This window comes from Peromyscus maniculatus, chromosome 17 (genome assembly GCF_049852395.1).
Source record: "Peromyscus maniculatus bairdii isolate BWxNUB_F1_BW_parent chromosome 17, HU_Pman_BW_mat_3.1, whole genome shotgun sequence".
Lineage (NCBI taxonomy): Eukaryota > Metazoa > Chordata > Mammalia > Rodentia > Cricetidae > Peromyscus > Peromyscus maniculatus.
In genome coordinates, this window is record NC_134868.1 from 12441752 (window position 1) to 12460401 (window position 18650).

The 18650-nt window shown below is 36.0% G+C and overlaps 1 protein-coding gene across 1 annotated transcript in view; it reads right to left on the reverse strand.

The window, feature by feature from the left end:
- The window catches only part of LOC102911682 (putative ATP-dependent RNA helicase DDX60), a 119627-nt gene that overhangs the window by 75546 nt on the left and 25431 nt on the right, over window positions 1–18650 (reverse strand). The window contains exons 10-18 of the mRNA XM_076553282.1: window positions 17580–17721; window positions 16559–16714; window positions 12766–12871; window positions 12206–12321; window positions 10786–10946; window positions 9210–9462; window positions 6620–6786; window positions 5970–6131; window positions 3655–3804 (exon numbers count right to left, since the gene is read on the reverse strand). Coding sequence (XP_076409397.1) covers window positions 3655–3804; window positions 5970–6131; window positions 6620–6786; window positions 9210–9462; window positions 10786–10946; window positions 12206–12321; window positions 12766–12871; window positions 16559–16714; window positions 17580–17721 — 1413 coding nt within the window. The remainder of the gene's footprint in view (window positions 1–3654; window positions 3805–5969; window positions 6132–6619; window positions 6787–9209; window positions 9463–10785; window positions 10947–12205; window positions 12322–12765; window positions 12872–16558; window positions 16715–17579; window positions 17722–18650) is intronic.

Consider the following 18650-nt stretch of genomic DNA (forward strand, 5'->3'; position numbering starts at 1 on the left):
GTTTTATATTGCTATGGATTTCAGTTTATTGATACAAATTTAGAGTTAATTTTTTTATACTATAATTATATATATATATATATATACTCTCTTTTAAAGTATTATATTTATGTAACTCATTTAAATTGCTATGGTAATTAAGAAATACAGATTAATAACTAATCTTCTATGATTATTGTCATGTTAAGTTTTCTGGGTATACATAGATATATTTCAATTAGGTAAGTAATCTTCAAACACTTCAAAGACCTACAGAATATGACATTTAAAATGTTTTAAAAACTTAGGCTTTCTGGGTAGTGGGACACATCTGTTCTTGGCAGCACCAATTTACTTCAAAGAGAAAAATGGGCATTGATGACACTACATATGAAGTTTATCTTCTTTGTGGCAAAAACAGCCATTTAGGCAAGAAACTGTTCTTTCCTGGACTGCTTGACAAAATGTTGTATAAACTAGACATGCAGGACCCACAGGAAAGTGACCAACGAATTTTACAAGGCAAGATGGTCCTTCAGGTTCCTGCTTTGCAGAAGAAACTGCCAGACATTCTGCAGGACACAGAGAGAAGCAACTGAGACTCTAGACCTGTGGGCTAAAGATGGATGCCCCAACATTACAGAGGAACTTTTGATGACTGCCCAGGCAGGCAGCTGTCTCTGTCATTCTAGATTTTTGGAAGTTGCTTACAATGTTCTGCCTGTTTACTTAGATAATATTGTATCCCTCTGAGGTCTTTGATGTAGTTGAAAACTAGATAGTTATAATTTTCCTTGGCTATGATAAGAGATAAAGTAGATATGAAACTTTAGACTCACAAATAGAGTAGAGATAGAATATTTTCTTAGAAATTGTCAAATATAAATAGACTAGATATTATAACTGTAACACTTTCTTGATAACTGTTTTGTTATATATAATTTTACTATGTTAAAGTTAAAACCTTCCTTTTTGAATAGAAAGAAAAGGGGAAGTGACGTAGGATATCATTCTGTATGTTGTGAATATGTGTTGCTCTGATTGGTTGACAAATAAAGTTATTTGGCCAATGGTGAGGCAGAATAAGGTTCGGTGAGACATTCCAACTAGAGAGAGAGGAAGGAGAAAGGCAGAGCTGAGGAGACGCTGCAAGCCACTGCCAGAGGAAGCAAGATGTAAAGTACCGGTAAGCTACAAGCCACATGGCAAAGTATAGGTTTATAGAAATGGGTTAATTTAAGATGTAAGAGCTAGCTAGCAAGAATCCTGAGTCATTAGGCCATATAGTCTGAAAATAATATAAGCCTCTGTGTGTTTATTTGGGTCTGAGCATCTACAGAACCAGGAAGGACACAGGAAAACTTCCAGCTCCAAACCTTCAAATATTTGTTACATGCTTTATACTCCAAACGTATACACCATATAGACGAAACTATAAAATATATAATATATCCACATAATATATACTGTAAAGTGACATCCCAGTTTTTTTAATGTATATGAACACACAACTCTCTGGTGATGGCTAGTTTTATGTCATCTTGACCCAAACTTGAGTCATTTGGGAATAGGAAAGCTCAACTGAGAAAATGCTCCCATCAGATTGGCCTGTTACTAACTTTCTTGAATAATGATTGATGTGGGAGGGTCCAGTTCACTGTGAACAGTGTCACCCCTGGGTTAGTCATCCTGGCTGCTATAATAAAACAGGATGAGCAAACCATGAAGGAGGGAGCCAATACACAGCACTCCTCCATGGTCTCTGCATCAATTCCTGCATCCAGGTTCCTACCCAGTTTGAGTTCCTACCCTGATTCTCTCAGTGATGGACTGTGCTGTGGAACTGTAAGCAGAAATAAAGCCTTTCATCCACAAGTTTCTTTTGGTTATGGTGTTTTATCACAGCAACAGGAATTCACGAATGAATACAGCCTCCAGATGAAAATGTGGATAGGTACAATCATACAAAAAATTTAATATTATCATTGGAATGGATAACTCTAGTTATTCATAATGTAAGATAAAAGCCTGATCCATGAATGTATATTTCATTGTGGTTCAGAAAAAATTGGTGAATTAGTAAAAAAGCAAACTCTTCCATTATAAAAAGTAGGCAAATGTATCCTCTAGTACATCATGAATGAGAAAATACCAAAAGTTATGCATAATAAATCACCCAAATCACTACTCAGAGAAATGCACATCTATATATGCAAATATAAAAAATGTATAACTAAATGCCCATCTAAAAATTCTATTACCTTTGGGTGTAACAGAGTCTCACTGAATAGTAACAGGAACCTTAAGAAGATTTGAGATTCCATCTCACTCCAAGTAGAATGGTTAAATCCAGAAAACAAGTATTAACAGTTGGGGGGAAATATATGGAAAGGGGAACCCTTAATCACCATGGGAAAAGTATCAACTGGTATACCCTTTAGACACATCATTATTGAGGTTTCACAAAGCACTAAAAATAAAATTAGCACATGACCTAACTACATCACTTCTTCCTGGGTATATACCCAAAGATCTTCAAGTCTTACTACAGAGATACATGCACATCCATGTTCATATTTCTACTACTCCGATAGCTAGGAAATGGAAGCATCCTTGATGTCCATGAACAAATTAATAGAAAATGTATAAATACACAATTTTATTCAAATATAAACAAAAGTGAAACAATGTTGTTGACAGAAAAATGGGAAATATTATATTAAGCAAAATAACACAAACTCAGAAGACAAATACCACGTTTTCATTTATATTTGGATAATAAAATTTAGTTTTTAGTATATGTATATATATATGTATATATATGTATAATGTGAGTGAGAGTGAGTATAGGTTATGAAACTAGAAAGGGAATTATGAGGGGAAAATAGGTCATAAGGGGGAAGGGAAATAAAATAATAGAATATGTAGTTGATATATTGTACACCCCAATAAATTTATCTGGGGGTCAGAGAATAGAACAGCCACTATATTAAACACAGGTTTAGGCAATGGTAGCACATGCCTTTAATCCTAGTATTCCAAAGACAGAGATCCATGCAGATCTCTGTGAGTTCATAGCCACACTGGAAACAGTCAGGCATGGTGACACACGCCTTTAATCACAGGAAATGATGGCAGGAAGCAGAAAGGTACATAAGGCGTGAGGACCAGGAACTAGAGCCTTGTTAAGCTTTTAGGCTTTTAGCAGCAGTTCTGCTGAGATGCATTTGGATGAGGACTCAGAGGCTTCCAGTCTGAGGAAACAGGATCAGCTGAGAAATTGGCGAGGTAAGGTTAGCTGTGGCTTGTTCTGTCTCTCTGATCTTTCAGAATTCACCCCAATACCTGGCTCCTGGGTTGGTTTTATTAATAAAACCCTTTAAGATTCATCTACAAGAATATACGTGACTAGAAAGTGGAGTGGGGTCTACACAACAATGAAGGGGAGCAGTGGAGGGGGATTGCATCCTAGGAGAGGGGAGTGGTGAAGGAGGGTCAAAAAAAGTTAAAAAAAAAACTGTGTACAAACATTCTATTATAAAGCCCATTACTTTGCATGATCATTTTTAACTGGTGAAAATAAATAAAGGGAACTAGATCTACCACATAACCAAAGTCTAATATTTCTGAGTAAGTTCTGGAATGAAGAAAACTATTACACGCACTGGATCCTACCTTTGTTGGTGCAACATACACAACCACGCCATCATCGCTCTCCTTCAGCACCTTCTCCATGCAGTAGTAGGAAGCGTAGGTCTTACCAGAGGATGTTGGGGCAACAATCACTGCAGACTCATAGTTATCCACCACATCCAGGAGCTCTCGCTGCAGGGGTCAGATCATGATTTGTGTCAATCAAACAAGCTCTATGCCACCCACAGAGATCAGTCTTTTCCCATTATGATTTTTCTGAGCCTCAGTGATGGAGTGCTGCAGACACACAGAAAAAAATTAAAAGGAAGCTCCAATAGACTACTCATTCTCTCAAGTGATGCAATTTGCTTGCTTTGGAGCAGCTGAGAGATGAGTCTCATGTGCCACAATGGAGTAAAAAAAAAAAGTCTAAAAAGCGCTGCACAGAAAAGGGAGATGAAAAAGAAGGAGCCAATGAGGAAGGCAGTGAAGAAAGTGTGTGGATGGATGGGTATGTGATCATGGAGGAAAAGACCATAACGAAACATGTTCTTTTGTATAACGAATTTATAATAATAATAATGAAGAAAAATCACTCAAAAGCAAAGTCAGAAAAAGTTTTATTATTAGGAAGGCTGTTTTAAATACTTAGGAGTACACAGTGTCTTTGATAAATACAGTTGTTGGAACCAGCCAACCCATATTTTTATGGCAGTCAGCAAATAGTTGAAGCACAGAAACAGCAAATTCATCATTTTCCTGCTTACCCTTGATGGGCAACTATGTGGGAGCATTCTCTTTGCATCCTATGATTTTGTTCATCAAAATGATGAGTAGTCAAAAGAAAGGAAAACCTACGTGAAGTACAGAAGACAGGAAGTACGCTAAAATCCTGTCCACCCCGTGAATCTAGTCCTCCCCACATGCCACATTTCAGAACGAAAGAGGCGTGAAAGAATTAGAAGGTGCATGGGAAGTAGGAGTAAATGAGACTGCTCTGTAGCCTACACTGAAATAAGTACTTGATCCCCTGCTCACGGAAAATCAGCATTTTGTAAAGGAACCCCAACATTAACAGCATAAGAAAAGGTCCATGCTCCAGTTTGCATATGGCTTCATGTCCTCCAGGAATCCTGGAATCTTGTCCCCAAGGTGAGGATATTTGGAGGCATTGGAATTTTTAAGAAGTGGAGTATACCTAGAGGGCCATACACTATGAGTCCCAGCCTTGGGAAATAATTGTGATGAGAATCCTTTCTAAAAAGTTTGTTCTATGTGTGCCAGCCTTGGGAAATAATTGTGATGAGAATCCTTTCTAAAAAGTTTGTTCTATGTGTGCCCCCCTTGGGAAATAATTGTGATGAGAATCCTTTCTAAAAAGTTTGTTCTATAAGGCTTCAGCCCAACTAGCTCTCTGATTCTTGCTTTCACAGTGTTATGCTTTCTCACACAAGCTGCCCCACCATAATGTGATGCCATTCTGTTGTCAAGCTGGCACTGAAAGCCAGACCAATGGAGTCATCCAATCTCTGGTGTGGAAACTCCAGAAATGGAAGGTAAATGAGCATCTTTACATTAAAGCTAGGCTGCCTCGGGTTTTTCATTACATTAGTGAAAAATGGCTTACAAAACCTGAACTAAATGAGAAAACTAGTCAGACTAAACCTACAAAATTGCATTTGCATAAGTAAATAATGTTCATTTTATCAGATATATATTATATATGCATATATGTATATATTTAATTGTGTGCAGAAGTAGTTACTTCTAAATTGTGTAGCTATCAATATTTATCTTATATGTGTTTACAGAAATATAGCTAGAATAGTAGTGTGTGCAGTCTGTAAATCCATAAACAATCTTTCCACTGTCTAAATTACCTGAATTTCTTCACGAGTATTTATATTGTTTACATATCAAATTCTATTGACAGAGAGAAAACCTGGAGCCTGGTACAGATTGAGAATAGCTAATAGCACAGACATCTTTAAGCTTTGAATCTCTGTGTGTGAATTCACCCATTACCTCACCAAGGAAATGGTCTACATAGCAAATGAAAAGTTTAATTTCTTTAAATAAAAGAATTAGTCCAAATGAGACATTTTAAATAACAATGAATTTTAAGTGAAATGACTTTTAAATGAAATAACTTGATATTATGAAGTCCATGACAAATACAAATATTAACACACACACACATACAGAGAGAGAGAGAGCGAGAGAGAGAGAGAGAGAGAGAGAGAGAGAGAGAGAGAGAGAGAGAGAGAGAGAGAGAGAGAGAGAGCTGGAGCAATAAGAAACTCCATGTTGCATACAAGATTACAAAATATAAGAATCATTTTTATTCATATTTTTACCTGCCATGTATCAGGAATAAAATCTTGAACCCTTGGGTCTGGATCTTTTCTTTCTTCTCGTATCAAATAGTGACCCATATGTTGTAGTTGGAACCGAGCTGGCCCAATTCCAACAGAATATTTATTATTCTTTTTTGTTGTTTTTATATCATCTGCTTCATCCTGTATTGTTTTAAAAGATTATTTTAAAAACAATTTAAGTTACAGCATCATTGAAATAACTGAAGTGTTTATGACTTAGCTTCTTCTATATGAAAACAATTTTAATCATCCTTCAAACATCATGAAACATTATGACTTTTCTGAAACACAAACACATCAGTAGATGTCAAGATTTCCAAATGTTTACTCTAATATTTGTAGCTACAGTCTGACATATTTAAAATAAGTCAACACCATTTGAGCTGTTTTGTTAGAATTAAGTATCAGGTTAGTTTTAAAAGTCTGCAGAAATCATCGGACATCTAGTGTGATAGCCGAGTTCTATAAAAAAATTTCTAATTCTTGATTAATTCAACTTTTGGCAGTTGAATTAACTAAGATGATATTTTCTATTAAAAATAAACATAAAAGAGATCACTCTATCTGACATGTGCTTTATGTACAGCAAATAATGGCTGAGTTCAAATAAATGTATCACAACATGTTACCTGGGTTGGATACAAAGAATTTGCTAGGTCCTCAAACCCTAAGTACATAAGACATCTGGCTATGAGCTTCCGATCTGGTTCTTGCAGGAGTTCAGAGTATTTGTCCAATAAGGAATGGATTCTCTTCATCATATCAACAGCTATGCTTAAGTCTTTGGTGGTTTCACCTTGGCACAAAATATAAATAATAAAATTATTATAAAAGCCATCAAAATAACAAATATTTATTAATAAAGATCAATTACCTAGCCTATCAATCTTCACTACACTTATTGAAACTCACTGTCTTACTCATCATCAATGGATATTTGAGAATAGAAAGGACCAGATAAAAATCTTAGAGTTCACAATTAAAATATTGTTAAAATTGAAGTTTGTAGGATTTTATGGTGAATTATAAACATTTTCTTTTGGCCATGTCTCCTCTGTTAAAAATATAATTTCATGATTTTAAATATAAGATTATAATCGTAGCAACATTCATTTTGCCCTATTTTCCACAGAGAAATACTGGCTGTGAGCCCTGAATCCACAGTTCGCTCAGTGCAATCCATCTCTTCCAGCTACCACATCCAGACTCTGACAACCTGTCCACTTCTCTGGCATCACACACACTGTTCGTTTCTCTCCGCTGCTAAACTCTTCATTCTCACACCTGTTTTGGTCCCACTTTTCCTTTAGTTGGTGCCCACTCTCACCTATTAAACGAGTACTACCAATCCCATATTGAAAGCTATTATACAGGAGGAAGCCAAGTAAAGGAAACAGAGGTCTTACACTCCAGGAGCAGTCAGTTCACTTACACAGTATATGATATGCGATTGGTTCACACCGAGCATTAGAAACTACAGACATTATATGGGGCTGATTCCTGAGGAAGTCTTTATGGAAAGATCGTTCATGAACTGGATGTGGAGGATAGGTGAAATCTGGTCGTATGAAAAGTAAGAACAAGAGCATCTCTGGCAGTTACTAATCTTAATTTCTCTATCCACCATGTAGTTCCAAAGATTCCTTATTTATGTCTCTGTGGTACTGGGAATTCTACATACCTAGGTAAAAGTATGTGTTTCCTGGTCCTCCTTGTGGTTAAAGTGCCCTGTGACTAAATTCTGACTAAGGATATCTGAGTATAAGATTTTGGTGGCCAGGAAAGTACATTAAAGGAGAGAGAGGGCGCTGGAGAGATGGGTCAGTGGGGAGGGCAGTTGCCACTCTTATGGAGTTGGGTTCCCAACAATGATGTCAGAAGCCTCACAATCACCCGGAACTCCAGATTTAGAGAATCTGATGTCTTCGCCTGCATCTGTGGGCACCTTACACACACACACACACACAGAGAGAGAGAGAGAGAGAGAGAGAGAGAGAGAGAGAGAGAGAGAGAGAGAGAGAGAGAGAGAGAGAGAGAATAAATCTGAAGATACTTTACTCTCCATCAGTGTGCAGATGGAGAGTAAAACAGAGCTATGTAAATGACTTATGAAAGGTCACAACTCTGGGCATAGGCACTAGGATATTGAACTTCTGACCTTTCCTAGAAGTACTTAGTGGCTTAAAAGACTGTCTCTGCTTCTACCACTAACCATGGATCCTGCCCAGTTTCTCCTTGCTGGACAGAAGAACCCAGAAATCCCAGCTGGGATTCTGCTATCAGTCTACAATACCTATAAGCAATCTCAAATGAAATAAAGCACTATATTCTTGAAGCCACTCTAAATTCTGATCTCTGTTGGTAGTATCTAGCTGCAAATCAGATTCAGTGTCTTATTTGGAAAGTAAGATAAATATATGCTAAGGTAAATCATATACCTCTAACCAGTTTAGACATCTCTGCCTAGGCAGTCGTACTTTATCCTTGTCATCCTCTTTCTATGTCTTATCTTATTTCCCTCCATGAAATGTAAAAGAGAGTACATGGAATAACCTCGCTCACTTTGGAAGTAGTCTGTAAGGTAGGGGTTGATGGTAAATTTTACAAGATCTGGAATCACCTGGAGGATGGGCCTATGAACATGCTTGTAAGGGATTACCTTTATTAGGCTAATTGATGCAAGAAAAACCATCTGAACTGTGAGTGGAATATGATGTAACCAGCTGCTTCAAACTCCTGCTACTCTGATATGTCCTCCCCAACAATCAACTGTCCCCTTGAGCTGTCAGATAGAATAAACCCTTTCTCCATTAAGTTGCCTTTGTCAAAGTATTTTATCACAACAACCAATGGGAGACTAACTTAGGAGGCAAACATAAGCTCCAACTTATCCAGAAAGAAAATGTTTATACTTCAGAACTCAAAAGTGGATGACGGTTTCTTGCTCTGTGCCGCATTGTTATTGGTCCTGCTAACAATGCTCTCTTCCTGCTCAGCAGTTGGTTTAAACCTGTCTTTAATTGTGCTTACGAATGTGCTATGTCTTTGCTGTTGGCCACCTCTCTGAGATGTCATTGCTCATTGATAAAAACAGAGGCAAAAATCCTTTAGGGCTCCTACTATACACATATAGGTTAGCAGGTGACAAACCACCATCGTCACATCACTGTGAACTCCGTAGTTCATCAAGGTAAGCCAACAGAACCACAGGCCACTCACCTTCAGCTCGGCAGTGATCCTTCCATGCCTTCAAGCCAGCCATTAACCCAACTTTTTCAGCCTGAGCTTTCACTGAATTACTTTTACATGATTTCAAAAACTCCTCCAGCTTCTTCATCCCAGAGTTTAAGTTCCTTTTCATCTCCTTCTCAATAGAAAATGACAGGGTATTCCATTTTTCCTCTTCTTTTTGTTCTTCCTTGGCAATTAACCTCTTCTTATTCTCTCTAGCAATGATGTCAGCCTTGGACTCCTGCCCAAATGGAAAGAAACATTTCGTGACAAGATAGAACTATTCCAGATTGACATTTCATGAGTGAAATGGTATTTTTAAGTATGCACTGATTTTGACTGTCATCACCTACTTGAATAGTCATAAAAGTATGTTTTTTAAATTAAGACTCTATTGATTGAAAACATAATAATTCAACTCGTTGAATATAAAGACTTGCTGTAGAATCTCCTAAATATCTATGTAGTGTGAAATATAAAAGGATAAATGTAATTAATGCCAAAGAGACCTTGCAAAGATTCTTTCATGCCTCCATGCAGTGATATCTGCTATCCTCTCTGGGACTTCATGTCTGCTGCCTTCTCTACCAAGTCGCCTTCCTACTCCCTACATGATCATGATGTTCCTAACATGAATCACTCTCTGAATCTAATGCCTAATGATACTGTATCACTCCCCTGGCAAGCACCTACTCACCAAGGTTTACTATACCTGTACCTACATGCACCATTCTTCCTCCCTAAACTGAGATCTTAGAGATAAAATTGCATTGAAGTTGCCTGGATTCCCTAAGCCAAAAACATTTAGTCCATAATATTGATTGAGTGAATAAGAAACAGGAGCTGTAAGCAAGGAGCGGACAGGGATCATCATATATACAAGTGATTTGCTTTACCTAAATAAGTGTTTTCAAAGAATTTAAATATAATATTATATTTAAATATATATAATATGATATGATATATGATGTGATGTGATGTAATATAATATAATATAATATAATATAATATAATATAATATAATATAATATAATATAATATAATATAATATAATATAATATGGACCCTCTTTTACTGTGGTTTTACAAACTCTATTATTTTATTTTACATGGTCAAATTAGAGGACCAATGACATGGTTCCTCAGATAAAGGGGCTTGTCTTGCAAGCCTGAAGCTCGAGTTCAGTCCCCAGAATCCATGGAAAGGTGCAAGGAGAGGACTCCACAAAGCTTTTTCAGGTTTCATTATATGAATCATGGCAACCCCCATTGACCTCCACATATACACCATGGCAAGCAGGAATGGCAAGACTTTAAACTCTCAAAGCCAGCCTCCTGCGGCACACTTCCTCCAGCAAGGCCAACCTCCTGAGTCTCCCCAAACAGTGCTGCTCACTGGAGTCATGCATACCTGAGACTATGGGAGACATCTCATTCAAACCACTAGACCCATATAAAAAGAAGCTGTCTCATGGAACGAAACCATCAATGGGATGAGCAAACATCACTTTAATAAAGAACAGCAGCAAGAGCTTTTTGTTATACTAGAATTTATAGAAACTTACATGTGCCTTCGAGCCCCTGGACTTATTACAGTCCTTCTTTGGCTTAACACCTTGAGTTGTGATGATCTTGGAAGAGACTGATTCTAACGAGTTCCCATAAAATCGTTGAAAGACGTGATACTTTTGCAAACTTCTAAGATGACGGGGGTCTTTTGAATGCTCTGAAAAAAGAAAAAAAAACTTAAAATGTAAAATGATTGTGATTTCTTAGATGTACCTCTAACTCTTCCCACCATTCCAAATACAGGCACTTTCCTTTCTAGTACAGAATAGCAATTTTGTCTGATCAGTTTGACCAAAGAAGGTATCTTAAATCTCATCCATAGAATAACTTTAAACATATCAAAAAATGTGGCAACTTTTCAAATATATATATATATATATATATATATATATATATATATATATATGTGTGTGTGTGTGTGTGTGAATATAAATATATATATATTTGAATATAAATATATTTAATTCCATAGGCTATAGCCTTTGGAATTAAGTCTAGGATTTCATTCATGCAGGTCAAGGGTTCTACTACTGGCCAACAACTCCCAGCAGCTCAAATACTTTCAAAACAATTTTTCACAGTGTACTTCCAAAAGTGAATACTAAGGATGTTATTTAAGTTTATTGATTAAATGTGTTCTTTGGCAATGGATGTAAAGCACTCTAATTAATTATGCCATCTCATTTATATTCTTTTGAACCTGTCATCTCCCCCACTTCCCTACAAGTCTTTTTTCCAAACTCACCTATTTTTTTTTTAATTCCTGACCCGCTAATTTTAATCAGGTCTATGGGTTTGTCCACATTTTGGCTCATAGTGCCAATGGAGCACTATGAGCGCCTCATTGGATACACAACTGACGATAATGGCCATCTCTCCTCCAGCATCGATCAGTATTAGCAGTAAGGAGTACGGACCCATGAGCACCCTTCCAGGGTGCTTGGGGTGGCAGTGTTTTGTTTTAGAGACAGACTCTGAGCTTTACCTGTCATGTGCCCTGTGAATGAGCTTCAATAGACAAAATCAAGAAGAAAACCATCTGAGACATTCTGGTTCCTTGAAGTATTGGATAGGAAAAAACAAGGCCCTCATCCTGGGCCACAGCCACAGAGCAGAGAGTTTAACCATTGTATATTAGACTTCAACAAAGACCATCCAGATTTCTTAAACCACAAACCATCTTCCCTTAACACAGTGTCAAGTTCCTCTGCCTAAGACACCTACAACCTCCATATGGATAACCACCAGGAAACAAATGGAGAACTCTGTTAACATCCTTCCTGGTGTCCATCTGAATGTCTTGTTGACTGTTCTTCCCCAAAACTTCTGATTGGTATTCATAATGTGTTTTTCACTTTGAAATAAAGGGCAGAGTGAGGTCGATTTATATTGGTTTAACAGAATCAGCAAGCTCACCATTAAAATTGGCCTTTGTCCTGTCATAATCATCACTGAGGGGTCGGTGGGAATGCCAGTGCACAAGTTCATCAAACTCCTTTTGCTTAACCAGTGAGGTGACAACGGGGTCATCACTGTGAGTCAAAAAGAAATAGAAGCATATTTCAAATTTCATGTCTCCAAATCTAACACATCTTGCAACTTTGAAAAATCATAGTTCCTTCTCCTCTTCCTGGGACACAGCATGTGTGGTAGAATGCAAAGGGCATTTTATTAGAAGCTTCAGAAGCCAGGACTATCCATGTCTCCAACACTCTCAAACATTCCTTGTTCTATTAATTTAAAAATAGTGGGAGAGTGCTTTGTTCTCCAACTCAAATCATACAGAGGTGATAAAGATGGTCAATGGGTAAAACGTTGCAAATATATATTATGTGTAATTTACTATCTTAAAAGTGGCTTTTAAGTTTTAAAGTTTTAAGTTTCTGGAGTTGATTCAGAAAAGGCTTTCTCAAAGAATATTTAATAAATATTATCCATTCCAAACAAGTATGTATTAAAACATATGGAGGCCTTACCACTTTAGGAAAGGCAAGTCTTTCAAAATGTCTCCAGCAAATTCATCAACCAAATTACATGACATTGGAATAAAACCCAAATTTGGCATCTTTTCCTGGGAACTTTCTGTAAACAACAAAAAAAAATATGATCAAGTTAAATGTGAAACTTTCAGAAAGGAAGACAATAAATACATTGTTTTCCAAAATTTCACATTTAAAAATATTTTATATTCACTTCAATTATATTTTAATTTCAATCCTGCTCATAAAGTTATTTCCCTAGATTAGTCTTTAGGAACATAGTAGAAAATAAATAGTTAAATAATAACCAAGCAAATAGGTATATAGATTAAATAGGTAGGTGGCTGGGTGGCTAGATAAATGAATTGATAGATATATGTCTGTATAGATGCATTACGATGGTGAACATGTCAGATTATTGACAGGTGATAGAGAGACACATAATAGATGATTCCTATGGTTCTTATGTTCAAATGTTTAATCCTTTTATTTTTGTCTACTAAGTGATAAAGTATCTAAAGATAGCAATCTGAAAGATCACATATAGAGTGTCAAAATGAATTTAAAGACAGAAAAAAGCAAAGGTGATGAGATTGATATCATTATAATACTCCCATTGAGCTCCCTTTTGATTTATATATAAGTTTATAGAAAAACAAATAGATAGATGACCAAAAATGATAGATCTGATAGACAGACACATGATAGAAAAATGATAAATAGGTAGATAGATTATAGATAGATGATAGATAGATAGATAGATAGATAGATAGATAGATAGATAGATAGATAGATATCAGATACATCTTTTAGCTGAGATAATTGGCTAATGAATACTTTTTATTTAACATATTATTCGTAATTCTCCTGATGCTCTCTAGTCCTATGTTTTCCCAGAATACCTTCTGCAACAATTAGTTTAAGTACTTTCCTCCATGTAGCAAACAGAGATCAAACCAGAAACCCTTAGAATAACCCTCATCCAAAGCCATGATAGGAACTGGAGAATAATTACCCCATCTCTCTTATTGCTCACAAGAAACGTTTCCAAGATAACGTGAACCTCACTCCAAGGTCCCCAGTTCACCTTGTGTTTCCCCGAGTAGAAATCTACCCATAGATAGGTTCTGCAGAGTGCTCTTCATCTCCTGCCCTAATCTCACTTGAACCACTTCCTGCCTGGCCCAGTAACCTCCTTACACCAGTGAAATTTGTCTCGTGGGATTCATTGTCATAGAATACACACACACACACACACACACACACATGCACGCATGCACGCATGCACGCACACATGTATCTTAAGTTCTCAGTAAACATTTCTTTTGAAACTTCCTCTAAATCATATTTCCTAAAATTCATTACAGTATTAAGGATGCTATTATGACTAAAAAAATTTTTGTTTTTATGCAAATATGCATAGTACCCTCCATCCTTAGACAATTTAATAATCACATATAATTTTGCTGCATTCTGAATGTCGTCATTGAGAAATTTGTGACAACTAACTTTTCTTCCTTTGTATTTCATTCTGATTCCTTTTGAGATGTTCTGTATTTTTCACAAGTTACAGTTTCACTTTGTGTGTCTAGGGAATGTATTTGTCCAGTTCAATATGTTCCTGCATTTCATTTATCCCATTTGAGAGCATCAATGTGTAAAACTTGTCATCATTAATTCAGGTAAATGTTAGGTCATTATGTCTTCCAACATCACTCCACTCACATCAGTTCCTTCTTTCCTTCTAAGTTTCCGAATGAACCAATGGTTGACTTTCACTCTTCATGTCTTTTAATGTGTGTCAGATTTTAATTGTATATTTATTTAAGGTATATACTATGCTTTAATATACTTATCTTAAGACATAGATGATAGGTAGATAATACACAGACAGACAGACAGATGATGGATGGATGGATGGATGGATGGATGGATGGATGGATGGATGGATGGATGGATGGATGGATGGATGTGCATAATGTTAGTTGGGCCTGGTGGTGCATCCCTGTGATATCAGCACTTGGAAGGTGGAGGCAGGATGATCAGGAACTCAAGATCACCCTCATCTACCTACTGAGCTCAAGACTAGTTCATACTACACAGCACCTTATCTCAAAAAGCACACACCATGAAAACAAAAGGACACACAGAGTAAACTTGTGGTACAGTCAGGAAAAACAACATGTCCACTTTATTAAATATTTCTGTATTTCCTTGTAAGTTTTTGTGGGTGTTTTGGTGTTATGATTGCCTAAAATCTTTTACTTTCCCAAATCACTAGTGTATATAATAGAATATATAATGTGATCAGTGTTAGCCCTCATAGAATACATTACCCTCATCAAGTACATCAAATCTAGGTCTATTCTCTTCCATAAGCGTAAATTTTTACACTTTGACCTACATTTCCCATCCCCTAACACTGCTCCCTCAATAACTATCTGTTTACTTTGCTCTACTTCTATGTATTTTTTTTAGACTGTGCATGTTAATGGTATCACACAGTACTTTTCTTTCTGTAACCAGCTTAAGTCATTTCTCATAATGGTATTTTTAACCCATTTCGTTTTCTTGTTGGAAACTGAGCCCATGGCCTCAGACCTGGTAGGACACACTAAAAGTGAGGAATGTCTCCAACCCTAAGCGTAACTCTTTTTTCTATTTATTTATGCTGCTCAAACTCCCCCATTATTAATATCCAATCAGCCTTTAAACCCACTCAGTATTTTGATTTCTACAAGTTTGCTTATGGGAATGAATATTGGTTTAGAGTTTCTATTATTTTTCTCATTTCTAATTTTATATTTAATCTCTCTTAAATGTTTTCAAATTATATTCAGGAGGTATATAATAGTTGTGATGATTTTAAAAAACAGAAGTTAGTTCTAAGTCCACAGCTAATAGTGTTCTTAGTTATTCCTCAGCCCTTTCATAAATTCTATCAGCATCCATTTTTGATACATAATCCAATAATTTGATACATAATCAAATAATAAAACAAATGTTTGTGATTTGTTCCTCATAATAATTTGCCAGATCTCTCTGATCACTTTCATTTACTGTATTAGAGTGGCCTCGTGGCCTCAGCTTAAATTCCAAATTCTCAAGAGCCATCTATCATGTTCCAGAACCAGTGTGACTCCTTTGTTACTTCTGTTTGTTAAAAGGCAGGTCTAGAGGGAGCTAATCTTTGGGTTTTGCTATGGACCTGGTCTTCATGAAGACTGTCTGTTCTACCACTTCCTGGTTCTGGTCTCATCTCCTGTACCTGTCACCAGAGACACTCTGCACATCTGTAGCATAGAGAAGGCAAATACAGTGATCTGGGCAAAGGCTTTCTAAAGGGGCTGCTGTCTCCTTTTTATTCTTTGGCATCTCATAGTCTGCCCAACACATGCCTACTGATTGTTTTGTTACTAAATAAGACAGATGCTGATTATGGTGCCATGCTAATCTCTATGCTGGCTTAGATGGTTCTCAGCTGCTCTAGTTAGAAGCTCTTGCAGGCTTTTCCCATTCTACTGTTTGGAGAGGAACTATCATCCTGTAATAGAATACTGAAATTTTCAGTTGACAGAGGTCACATTGCTAGAAATAGAATTCACACCCATTTGTTTCTGATTTTTTAAATTGGCAATATTAATTATAAAGTACATATAAATGTTCAATATTAGTCAAAGCACACCACCACATAGACATGACAATTATTTAAACACACAAATGCTAGAAAATTATTTCTACTTGGAGTTTTCAAACATTTTTCCCTCAATTTAAGTTATTAATAAATTACCTTTAACTGGCGATGGGGTCTTTTTAAGAAAATGACATTTGGTTGTTCTTAAAGGAAATGGTTTTCCCACATCAAAGTTTCTGACCAACTTCGACACAGTGTCCCAGAGATGTACATATTCCTTCATGATGACATCTCCTACATCCAAATCCAGGCCTGAATCATAATTAAAAATACTCTATATTAAGAAGCATCCACAAATGCATGGAAACACACAACTTCAGTGGGCTTCTCACTGAATGTAAATGAAAATGATCATGGCTGTGGACAATGCCATGACACAACTTAAAACTGATCATGCTTTTCTGTTTGACAACATAATATTAAAAAATTACTGCCTTAACTAATGATAATCAACAGTGGAGATTTAATTAATTAATTAAGGTAATAAAAATATTATACCACATATAACTTTGTAACCTTTAACACTGAATAAAACTAAAATAAAGATTAAGGAAGAATTGTTGTTTTATAAATAACTAATTTATCCCAATGCCTACAATATAAAGAGACCAAATCTTGATGTCAAAGACATTTCAATACTACTCAATTAAGCACTCAATCAAACATATTTTCTCAAAATGTGTTTTCTGTTCCTTTGACTATAAAAACACAAGAAAAATTATTCTAACCAAAAAAAAGAACAAATTACACAAAGAAAGTATAGAGATTATCTCTTGGAAAAACTTAAAATCTCTAAATATCTATTAACAATGAAATATTTCTATTCATGAGAGCAATTTTATAATTACCTACCATGCATGAAAACTAACTGTTCTGAAATGTCATAAACTCATGCTTTTAGCAAAAATACTCATGGAGTAATAATAAGCTAAAAAATATTTTGAATTGCTGTATTCATCCTGGTTGCTATAAATAAAGATCATAAACAAAGACTGGGAAACCTGAAAATAATTATTATTTAAACAATAGACATTTAAGAAATGGTTTTGAAGTTTAAAATTCTTCATGAGCTTTCTCTCTAAAGGAAGGTGATGTGCATTATATAGTAAGTTGATACCTTTTGCATTTTCATTTTCATAGTAAAAAGCAATATTCTTCAACAAAGGCTTATCACTTAAATCAGAAAGGTGAAGCAAATTCAGACTCTCAAATTCAAACATATGTACATTGCTTAGGATGAAATATTCGCACCATTTTTTCTGAAAATAAAAAATAAAAGAAACAAAGTTATTGACAGCTTTCCTGTCCACAGTAATACATGGAATGACTCCATAAACATCTACAATCCAAATGAAAGGCAAACGGCAGGACTGTCCCAATTCTCATTAGCATGTAAACCCATTTATTTGAATATAGATTATGTTGTCCCTTAAAAACTGAAGCATTACATAAAATAAAAAACTGACTCAAAAATGAATTTAAACTGAATGTCATCCTAGCACTTGGGAGGCTACAGCAAGAGATTGCTGAGAGTTTGAGACCAGTCTCTGTTACACAGTCAGTCTCAAACCAACCTGAGTTACACAGTGAGAACTTGTCTCCAAAAACATCTTGTTTTCATGAGTTAAAGAAATATCTATAATTACTGCTGATAGTTTCCTCTCATTGTGATTCAAAATCTCAAAAACTACATATTTCTTCTGCTTTTGAATATGCCTCTGTTCTTTATTTAGGTTTCCTTGTTTACTTTCGAGTTGCCAAGTGTTGAACTACTAAGGGTTCTAGAAACAACAAAATGTTTCCCATCCACCTGAGCTGTTAGGTCTCCACCAACTTAAGGCTGTGCAGGGATGCTCCATCTTAACACCGGCAGAATGTCTGCACTAACAGCACTTACTTCTGGCCATGGTAGACATGAGTCTTCTTCAATGGTATGGTTTACAGTGCTAAAGTGAGAGCCTCCTGTGGGAGGTTTCTTCATCCACTCTCCCTTGGTGTTAAAACCTAATGCTTCCCAATGAAATGAGGGAAATGAAGCTGCTGTTCATGATCAGCTAGAATTTCCAGGTACATCCTGTCAGGCCATCTTAGAATGTCATCAAACATTGAACAACTTTTTGTAATGTTTTTTAACCTTCCTTGTGTATTTTAAAAAAAAAAAAAAAGGCCAAAGTTCCTCACTAATAAC